An 11439-nucleotide genomic window follows, 5' to 3' on the forward strand; every position below is an offset into this window, starting at 1 on the left:
TATATGTATTAAATTGCAAAGACACTTTACACTTTACACTTTACAGTCCTGTGCCGGCTGCGTCCAGTCGTCCACTGACAGGACTAAAATATGTAGGTGCCCGGCCCCCCCCCCCGGGCTTCCCCACACCAATCACCAAGCCCACCCAAGGCCCAATCCCCCCACACAACAGGAGAGAAGAAGCGTGGACGACTGGAGTCATTAAACATCTGGACGAGAGTGGACGTTGGACTCTTGGAGTTGAAGTTGGGGCCCGTGCCCCAAGTCCATTTGTTGTTGTTTTTTTAATAACAAAAACCTCATTTGTTTTTTATAACAACAAAACAAAACAAATCTATGTAATTATAATACATTTAGAAGGCTAAATTAAATTCTAAAATATCTATGTAAATAGCAAAAAAAGAAAAAGACTGCTTAGTTCTCACTCTAAGAGTCAAAGTCTCTAAATAGTCACTATTTACTCTCTAGAGTAGAGAATCACAGAGTTGAATTTCTTTTTTCTATAAACGTTTACTATATCGTCTACTCAAAGCAACGTTTTTTGACGTCAACCTTTTTGAGATTAGTAGTAAAATAGCCCCGACTCCCGGAACGGAATGATCCGGAGTGAACCAGAGTGAAATGGACTCCCGAGCCAAGAGCAGTTTTAAAATGCTCAATATGTACATGATACAATATAGATACTCGACTCTCTACTAGAGATACATACTGTTTTGTTCTTTTTTATCTGAAGAGTGAAGTGTGAAGTTCCTAAACACGGCTGACGCCTAACGCCTATAGCCTATAAGTTATACGTTATGTAGTTAAGTTGAACGTTAACCGCTATTTTTCAATTTTTAAACAAACGGTTTTAAAAAATAATCTCGAGAATAAATGTCGAAATCGTGGATTTTGCACTTCAGAATTACACCTGTATTCAACAAAATGGAATATAACTAAAATTCACCGATGAAACACGCTATATACATTTGCTGGTATAAAGGCGCGCAATTTTAGGACATAATATATGACCTAGAAAGGGTTGAACGGTCGTTCACCGATATATTTTTCAAATTATAAACGGTGTAACGTAAATGAAACTTTTTGACGTTAGGCTGACGCTGACGGGCGTGACCGTGACGGCACACACATTCAAGCTTGCTTCAGGACTCGAGTCTTGAACTCTCTCGACTCTCGACTCTCGACTCTCGACTCTCGAAGTCTCGAGTCTCGGCAGCTTGACATAGGTCACAGGCTCACAGCAATGACAGCAGTGAGTGAATATATGTAAAAATGAAACGAAAAACTAACAAAGTATTTTTTTATTTTAATAAAAATAATTGAAAAAATAGCTGTGGTTGACTGGTGAATGTGGGATTGGGCGGTGGCACTCCGTGCAGTGGTGGGTATCCGACGGTCCAACAGTGTGAGACTTGTGAGTCGTGAGACTGCCATCTGTCATAGTGCCAGGTGTCAGACCAGACGTCAGTCCGATACCGTGGGCGCGAGTTCATCCTCTCGGCCTCAGTCGGAGGCTCGGAGCCCTTGTCTCAGCCCTCAGGCACCTTCAGCCGGTTAGCCCTCAGTCCCTCATATGCCCAGGGCTTAGGGCTTAGGGCTTCGTTATTTAGCCCTCGCACCTAGGCCTCGGCCCTCAGCGGAGCCAGGTCTGAACTCTGATCCATCTGATCGCTTTTCAAGCCACTTCGGCTGATGGCCTGATGAGGACTATTTCAGTGACTCAGTCCAGTTGACCACTCTGAGTCTCTGACCACTGGGCAGTGGGCACGGTGAAACACTTCATTCTGAATGAGGCAATGACTCATGACTCATGAGTCCTGAGAACAACCATAAAAAGATTAAATACCGCCATAGTTCTATTTTTAGTTCATTGGCTAAATATTAATAGTCTAAACATTTTATTGTTACAATGACACCCCATTCGCCCGTATTAGTTTCAGGAGAGTGAAACTGAAACAGAACAATCACTTTTTTAAACAATGATTCCCCGATGCATTCATTATTTCATTAACTTTTTTCAAATGAGCGATGACAAAAAAATATCAATACAGGTTTCTTTAGAATGTAGATTGCTCATTGCAGGGTTTTAGGCCAATAGGCCATGTACTACAGTGAACATGTACTACAGTGAACAGGCTGAATCACATGATGGCAGAAGGTATATATAAGAAAGGTGAGTCGACCACATTTTGAACACTCGCATTTTATTTTTAAATCTCCTAAATATCAAACTTCGTTAGCGATTAGGTTTCGTTCTAAAAGCAGCTGAAATGTTACGCAAGCATGGCTATATTTCACTTGCTCTTTGCCTGCAGGCAACTATTAAAGTAGCTTGTGCAGTTACTCCTCCCGTAAACGTCGATCTAGCCAATTCCACTGAGGCAGACTTCAGTCCTATGGCTCGGATTGTGGGTGGAGATGTCGTAGAGGAAAGAATACCCTGGATGGTGTCTATAAACGCTCCTTCATACGGGTCTTTCGGTGCACATTATTGCGGGGGTACGTTAATCAGTAACGACTGGGTACTCACGGCAGCACATTGCTTAGAAGATTACGGCAGTCAAGCACTATACCATACCATAGAGATTGGAAAATCTAGTCAATATTCGCAAGATGAGATGCACACATCCGGCATATCACAGATAACGTGCCACGAGGACTTCGATAGCTACTATCTGCAAAATGATATATGCTTGCTGAAATTATCGAGTCCTGCTCCGGATACTATTCAAGTGGCCAGAATCAATTTCGACCCAGCAATCCCGGCTGTGGGTGATCCTTTATCGTATATTGGATGGGGATTGATGAATGAACAAGGCAGTGTACTGCCTGATCAGCTGAGGGGCGTGAGTGTCGATACGATTGATACACTTCTCTGTAGTAGGGTGTATGGTGAGTTGGTTACTAACAAAAACATCTGCACTTATAAGCTTGGCAAGGATTCGTGCCAGGTAAGGATGAGTGATATGCATCGGTACTCTTGTGTTTTATTCTGGTTCTGGGCCGGTGTATCTGGGTAGTCTGGTGGTTGCCTCCATGGTGCTTTTGCTGAATACTGGATGTACACTGAATTAGGCGTGTAATTACGTCGTGAACTATGTTCGTTGTTCCTTTCATTTCTCTTCTGTAGTAGCTGATGTTTTAACTCTTCATCTCGCACTTTAAAAACGATCAAATATTTTAGGGTGATTCAGGCGGACCTTTGATTGCCCCAGGTGCAGATGGTACTCTAGCCAGTGGTACAGTAGTTGGCGTCGTCAGCTTCGGCGAGGTGAGTTCAAGGGGTCCCACTGGGTTGTGCTACGAATGTTTGATTAGGATATGTGTACATTTAATCTTCTTCTATGCATCTTCTGGTGTCGCAAACCCACTATAAAATAATACTATCAAGTTTTAGTGAGAATAACGAATTTGAATATTATTCTTTGCCTATCTAATACAATTTATCTTGCATCTGTTCTCGTTGTAAGTGAAGAATAGACTGTCACTCATATTCTTGTTTTTTTATTATCACAGGGCTGTGCGCGACGTAATTATCCTGGTGTAAATAGCAGGATTTCTGCATTTCAAGATTGGATTGAGGGTATTGTGACCGGGGTCTCCATTCCAGCAATCCCTGATAGAGTCGCTGTCGCTTCACCCGACATCGTGGACGGGGAGGATGTTGTGGCGGTTCCCAATCCTGTACCACCAGTCACAAACACAAACCCGCCTGTAATCACTGTGGTTTATATCAACGACGACCAGCCTCAAGTTACAGGAAATGATACGGAACAGGTGATATCTGTGATATCGTCTGAGGACGTTAGCATCTGGGATATTTTTAATGGCATGTTGAGTGACATATTCTCACGATCTGCCACGTTAATGGATCGTGCAGAGATACAGAGCAGCGTAGCGCAGTTGGCGGACATACAGAAGAAGATCGCCGCCGAGCTGGATGTGCTTACCAGGAAGTTGGATGGCTCCGAGCTTGGTAGATGATTTTCAGAGTGTATTGGATTGTATCATCTGCTTGATTAAGAGCCTGCCCAGATTATATGAGTGAATTTTTTCTGCTCCTACTCATCTGTGAAACTGCCTGAGGCATTCGTTTATTCTTCGGCCAAAAAGCAGTAACCACCCAAATGGTATATATTACACTCATTGAGTCCGCAGCTTGCTGTAGAGTGTCACTGTTCATCGTAACATTACACGGTACTCAACTAAGACCTTCTGGACTATGGTTTGGCAATGGAGCCTTAGAGGCCCGCTGACAAGGTGCAAGGCTCGAAGAACTTATGGGAGATTAAATACAGCCCATTATAGGAGCGTACTTGCCGCGTTGTCGCAAAGCGCCTACGCAGTGGTATATTGGACAAGTTCTACTGTGTGGAACTACTCCCGGTTTCAGAACGAACACTTGAGAAATATTTAACGAGAGGAACAAACTGAAAGTAGATAAAGCATCGTTCCATGGATTGAACGATTGTAAATAGCACAAATAGTCTCTTGAATTGAACAAAAGCACATCATACGCCTGTGGCTGGTATGGTAAAGACATAATGAAATAAAATGACAAAACTTTACTCGTGTATAGGACTTTTTTGCATCCGCAAGTCTGAGCCTAGTTCGAATTGAAATCGCATAGATAGTCTCTATGATGCTTAAGTATACATTTATCATGCGAGGATCTAAGTCATCGACTTCTATTCACGAGCGTGCTGCTTAGCCACCTTTTTCTGACACCGATAGTATTGATTTACTGGCGCTATCAGTCAGTCCAACTTCAAGATCCAGAGCACAACAAACTTCTAGGAGCTTATTATTAAGGGTGACACCATAATGGGTAGAACAAGATATATGTTGGGAGCAAACTACCTTACAAGTCTGAAAGAGAATCAGTACATATGCTACCATGTCGAATGCAGTCCAGCTCAATTGTTACAAACGATAACGTTGCTGGAGCACCACTGTGGAAGGTAGTTCTTAAAACTTCCGTGCAATTCATCTGGAGACTTTGATATGCAAATCTAGAACATTAATTATACGTTATATAAAAAGAATACAAACTGAATATCACGAGAAATTGTGCGCAAAGTTCTCTAGATACTGAATGTACTTCAAGCTGAGCAGATTGGACAACTTTAACCGGAGAACAGATCAGACAGCGATTACCTAACCCCTCATGCACCGTGTGTGCGAAGCTGAAAAATATATGCAAAATTTTAAAAAAGTCACCGGTATCCGATTTTTATTGAATATATAACGAAACAGTATAGAATTGACAAGGAAAGCTATACGCCAAGACGAACAGCACAACGATCTGGTCAGCCGAAAGATGGTGATTGTACAATTAATCAGTTGTAAAATCATACACATGGACGTGTTATGCATCATTCCAGAGTCGGTGGCTTCTTCGGTACATTTCAATATTCACACTATAGAGCGAGCATGACCCAATGCGGCGTATTGCAGCAGTTCTCTGGGTCTATGCAAGATCGAAGCAAAGCCTGCTCAGTATAGCATCCGCAAATCCAGATACCGAGTAGGTATTACAAAACGCCTCCTTGACTATGTCTTCATCACCCAACACTGCAGGTGCATTAGAATGCACATCACCATTTGTACGACAACAGGTCCCATCGACACTTCTGAAAAATACCAAGATCAGATGTTTTGCATTCCAGACTGATACTACCATATGTTATTATAATTTATATACACGGAATGACTCGGGTACATAAACATAACTGTATAGCAACACTAGATGGACATTAAAAGCCTACACAAACGGACGCTCAGTAAGATGTTACATGGTATAAATAAGTTGATAACACTGATAGTAAACAAACATAACACTGTCAAACCGTCATATCCGCACACAGCTTAAATGTACATCGACACCATGGACTTAAAAAAATTACATAGCAACCAGATACTGTTCACTATCACGAGTACTTACAGACCATCGCTTCCACATTCCGGACGCAACCCATCATTTATTTATATTTCATTCATGTACAGCAAATGATTTAAGCGACACTTCCAGCATTTGAGGCAATACGAGGCCACATATCAGCGGTCTCCTTAGCAACAGGTCCAGTGATGGCGGATCCTGCAGCACACAACCCAAAAGACGGGAATATATAAGCTAAGCTTCTTGTACAGAGAATACATTCGGCACTCGCTCGAACTTGCACCAATGTTGAGCTATCATAATAAATATCACAATCAAATAACTGTGCATCACGCATTGTGTTCAACACACACAATTCAAACAATAGACGCGCAGAGTAATCCAAAATACATAAATTAACAGCCAAAAGTATGTAGAAGTTCAGAAGAGTAACTAGTTTGTCTCATGAATTTTTCGAAGAGCTGGGTTAAATAGCGTACTAAGTCATCATTTAATCCTACATGCTTGGCTGGGTTACGACAAAGGTCCACGTAGGTCTATACTCAGTACTACACATACACTAAGAACAACCATCAACCACAGTAGTCGATAGGTCTTGATATATTTTGAAGCTTCAATGGCACGCCATGGTGTGTATACATTACCCAAAGTCGCAAACTTCTTATAGCTGACATACCCTTCATCTCTCCCTTGTTGTTAACGATAACACCGGCGTTGTCCTCAAAATAGATGAACACACCATCCTTGCGGCGGAATGACTTGCGCTGACGGATGACAACTGCCTGCATAACCTATATCAATGAACGAGATACAAAGTAAAAAAAATTACATGATATGTACAAGCGAGATATGATCAAGTTTGGCCAACAGATAAAAATCTACTTTTTATAGAAGTGCACGATGCATATTGATTACATGCAACACTCTTCGTGTATAGAATTACAAAGCACAAAACAGTCGGTCAACGTACACCCAAGCCAATTTTGTGTAAGAGTTCAGAACTGTAACTAGTTAGTCTCATGAATTTTTCGAAGAGCTGGGTTAAATAGCGTACTAAGTCATCATTTAATCCTACACTTGGCTTGAGTGCGATAGTATACACAAAATATTAACCATATTCGTATACCATAATACAAGACTATTATATGCGTGCAAGACTACATAGTCACACAAAATGCACTCCTACTATTGCATCCCGACAGTATTCGTGTATACTAAACATACCTTCTTACGAAGTTCGGGTTTTCCCTTCTTCACGGAAGCAACGAACATGTCCGCTACACCAGCAGCGGGCAATCTGTTGAGACATGCCTTAACACCGAATACGGCGATGATGTACAAGTTCTTGGCTCCGGAGTTATCAGCACAGTTCATTACTGAGGCCACTGGCAGACCAAGTGCCATACGGAACTTGTTGCCCTGGGCTCCTCCACGTCCTATTTTTAGTTGCCATGGCGTACGTTTCGAGATTCAATTAAGGGCAATATAAATCTACACTTAATCACTATACTTGTTTGAAAAACGATAAATTGACATGTGGAAGCATACTACTATTACATATACACACACATATATATATATGTGTGTGTGCGTGTTTAAGAGACAGATAGAGAGAGTACGTATGTGTGCAAATACATACATAATAAGCATGTACATATACAGACATACATAATACATACTTGGATCATATATATATATATATGTATATACCTATACATGCCATACATACGCAATATACACACACAATAGAAATATTCATATATTTACATATATATGTCCATGTATGAATATACATACATATGTACATACATACATATAATCATATTATATATATACATACATACATATATATATATACATACATATATATATATATACATACATATATATATATATATTATACACTGAATATTAACATGTAATATATACATACTATTGTAAACATGTACATGTACATACATAAACATATACACACACATGTATATATATATGTATATATACATATGTGCATGTATATATATATATCCATGTTTGTGTGTCAATGCTCGTGAATGTGTTTATGATTCAGAGCTCAGCAGCGATAGTCAACCATCACCAGGCATAGTAGTTATATCAACCTCAGAAAGTGAGTAACTATGATATTACGTACGCATATACTAGTATATGAAATTGAAGGTGTATACTTTCACTATGCTTAAGCACCCCAAAATGGTGATCCACATTTTTGTACACGACCAAGCTTCCCGATTTCTATAGTTGTAGCTGTTCTGTATAGTTGCTGTTTTGACTGTTGTTGTATACGACTGATCTCAGTATAACATCCCAGCTGGCTGTATTTCAGTGTAACTATTTTCGTTGTCGAATCTTATCTTAGATACGTCATCTATGCGCCGACCAGGTTGCCAAAGTTCCCAGTCATTCCACCAGCACTATTTTTCTGTTGAACTATTACCCCATTTGCTTTACATGTCTCTAATGCTACAGTACATCTGTGTGTGTGTGTGTATGTGCATACATATTGAATTGCATCCGTATACACAGACCACACAGGCCGGTTAGCTTCGCTTACCTCTCTTAGACATGTTTGCTATTTGCTGGGGTAAAAGAAAGATGCGTAAGCCGTGTGAAGTTCATTTTGTACAGTTCATTCAAAATGGGAAATTACACATGTGGTATTTGGGTGGATGCTCATCACCCGGGACACAAAATAGAGGGCAGGTACCGAACATTAAATAGTTGGAGACATGGTAGGTACTCGACTGGGAGGATCAACAAAGAATGTAGTAAACTAGAATACAATTGATATGATACCCCCATAATAAACTTACTAACACAAGCTTTAAATGTAAGAAAGAATTTTAAATAACGACAATTTTTATATATATGTTGCAAATTATTTCTTTGGCGGTCTTGACTCTTGAGTCTTGACTTCTCTTCAGTTGACTTCCTCTTGTGACTCTTTTTTTTTTCAAAACAAAATAACATTGTAAATACAAACCGTATGTGGAAATGAAATATGTATCGCCTTATTATTATGTGACAATATGGTGGTACCATACAGTGACATACTCTGTACGCAATTGATAGCATATTCTTAGATGCGGTGTAGACTGTAGACATATAAGGAATTATTAAGTGTTATAAATCTCTATCAGCTTATCTTGACTTGATGGTTATTATTAGGGACCATAAATTATCTAGTCGTATAGAATAGTCATTTGTTCGTAAACAAGACGTAAAATGTGAATTACCAGTTGCGCTTTGGGAAATGGCTTATTGTTACTGTAAAAGACACTGGAAGCATGCCCTAAATGTGAAATATATTCATGTCTTTCAGTGTTGAAGAGAACAGAGCGTTCGAACGTACAGCGTGGACGACCAAGCTCAAACGCATATTTATATTCGGTTCATGTTCTCGCTCGCTGATGTAAATACATCCATCACCACTATGATTCATCAGTTTTGGATGATACTCTGTGAGAGTATTTCATGGTGGAGGTTGATGGGACAGGTGCGTTGTCCAGTCGATTCACCAGATTCCGTACAGTTACTTGTCGTGAACATACGAACGAACGACGAAGGTATACACAGTGATAGCATCACGAAGGTTCCAAATTCACTTAGAATTATCATCATATCTAATATATCGAATTTTTAGAGTTGTTTAGACGTACGGTATGACGGGTTTTTAAATTTTGTATGTTTATCAACTAGATTGGCAGGTATATTGTCTCTATTTTGTACTATGAAGAGCCTGGGTCCCATCCGAACTCATCCAAAGTGAAGATACAGACTAAGACGTCGAGGAAAAATTCCTGACCAATGAGACACATTTCCGTTTCATTCAATGAATAAGATTCACTGTCGAGATATTGCATTACACGGTGCGCAAATTCTTGACCAATGAGACGCATTTCCGTTTCATTCAATAGATAAGCTTCACTGTCGAGATATTGCATTACACGGTGCACATCCCACACTAATACACCAACTAATCCTAAGCTCCGATTTTCGTATGGACGCGAAGAGTGCCTGAATATATATATATAATATTTCTATCTATAATATATATAAATATGGGTGTGTGTGTGTGTGTGTGTGTAAATATATATATATTTATATAATATATATACAAATATAATATATATAATGTGTATATGTATATAATGTAATATATATATATGTGTATATGTATTTATAAATATACATATATATATATATGTGTGTGTGTGTATATATATTCATATATAATCAGACATATAAAGCTTGTGTGGGTGGGTGTGCAATAAAACAAACGTTTCAACAACTGCAATCAATCGTGGTCCCAATATTTTACATTTTATTGTCAAAGTTTAACTTTTATCATCCCCCCCCTTTGATCTGTACTTGCATCTGTATATGAATAGCCATGGTTAGTTAGGTATTTCTCCACGGCAGGACGCAAACGCGCACGCCCTTGTACGGAGTGGCGACCAGTGCCAGTGATTATACAAATGTACTCATTTGACTCAGCCGCCCTCCCTAACAGTCCTTCTAAGAGCTCCAATGCTGCACACAGAGGATTGTTTATAATGAGTTAGCTATGGTTAATCTTGAGATGAGATTGCATCTAGAGGTATACAGGTAGATTTCAAGAGATACCAAAACTGTTTTTAAGTGTGCCGTGCTTCTGAAGGGACGCTGTGACCAGTTGTGCATGAAGTGTTTTACCATATTAATAAACTTGGGTTTACAATATTAATATACTTGGGGCCTCCTGCCTCTGCTATGATCATTTCTTGCAAGATATAGGCATGCGCACGACTCGATAAAGCCAGTGGACTTATCGTTTACTGCCCCTCGTTACACTCAGCATCAGTTCATCCCAGGTAGCCAGCATGGTAAACGAGGTCGACAGCGATATCAACGCACCACGTTTTCTACACACTATGTAAGAGCTGTACAGTGTGAGTCACGGCATGTATCTGGACCGCGACAGACAACCCGACGCACGCCAGCTTGTATAGTACACTCTGTCAGTACTAATTAGACGCACCTCGGCTGATACCAACCGTAACCGTCGGCCTCTATATTGTGTCGAAACATACTTTTGTACCTAACACATTCGAGATAACACGACGCATAACCAATACACTATACAGTAAGAGCTATAAACAATGGTTGGTCTACTCGTTCTCAGACTTGCAACCCGTTACAGCCGACCTACAATGACATAAACTCCTCACGAATGTGATGTTCGGTACATACCTTCTGACACGTGCAAGCCGTGGAGGTCGACCTCTGGGCTGTGTCGCGTGTTGCGTGATGAGAATATCAGTTCGCATGCCTCCCGCTGTAGTTTCAGCGCCAGATCGTGATGCATACGTCCTTCTTTGCTAAATGCCTGTGATATGGGTAGCGGTGTTAAGACTAGTCAGCGATCTGGAGAGGTGTGCGTGATTGTCCCGAGGGTTAGTAGTGGAACAGAGCCCATTCTTTGCTGACAAGCGATCATTCAATACGTAAGGGCGAGTAAATGAACATGACATGGAGGTATGCAA

General features: G+C 40.3%; 3 protein-coding genes across 3 annotated transcripts in view; 1 reads left to right on the forward strand and 2 right to left on the reverse strand.

Annotated features, from left to right (window-relative positions):
- Positions 1–2179: 2179 nt before the first annotated feature.
- On the forward strand, positions 2180–4578 carry SARC_10660 (hypothetical protein). Its single transcript, XM_014295289.1, has 3 exons — positions 2180–2951; positions 3185–3271; positions 3517–4578. Exons 1-3 carry the CDS (start codon positions 2271–2273, stop codon positions 3982–3984), a joined length of 1236 nt encoding a protein of 411 aa, XP_014150764.1. The 5' UTR covers positions 2180–2270; the 3' UTR covers positions 3985–4578.
- A 1182-nt stretch (positions 4579–5760) lies between these two features.
- Positions 5761–8533, reverse strand: SARC_10661 (60S ribosomal protein L23). The gene is made up of 4 exons (XM_014295290.1): positions 8469–8533; positions 7124–7335; positions 6576–6690; positions 5761–6097 (listed from the first exon to the last, which is right to left on the reverse strand). The coding sequence occupies exons 1-4, from the start codon at positions 8479–8481 to the stop codon at positions 6015–6017; spliced, it is 423 nt and encodes a 140-aa protein (XP_014150765.1). The 5' UTR covers positions 8482–8533; the 3' UTR covers positions 5761–6014.
- A 1688-nt stretch (positions 8534–10221) lies between these two features.
- The window catches only part of SARC_10662 (hypothetical protein), a gene marked incomplete at its 5' end in the record, with an annotated part of 4045 nt that continues 2827 nt past the window's right edge, over positions 10222–11439 (reverse strand). Inside the window, 2 exons of the mRNA XM_014295291.1 lie at positions 10222–10447; positions 11147–11282. Of these exons, the coding sequence (XP_014150766.1) occupies positions 10245–10447; positions 11147–11282 (339 nt within the window). The 3' untranslated portion in view covers positions 10222–10244. The remainder of the gene's footprint in view (positions 10448–11146; positions 11283–11439) is intronic.

The sequence above is a fragment of the Sphaeroforma arctica genome, assembly GCF_001186125.1.
Source record: "Sphaeroforma arctica JP610 unplaced genomic scaffold supercont1.1340, whole genome shotgun sequence".
In the NCBI taxonomy this organism is placed as follows: Eukaryota; class Ichthyosporea; order Ichthyophonida; genus Sphaeroforma; species Sphaeroforma arctica.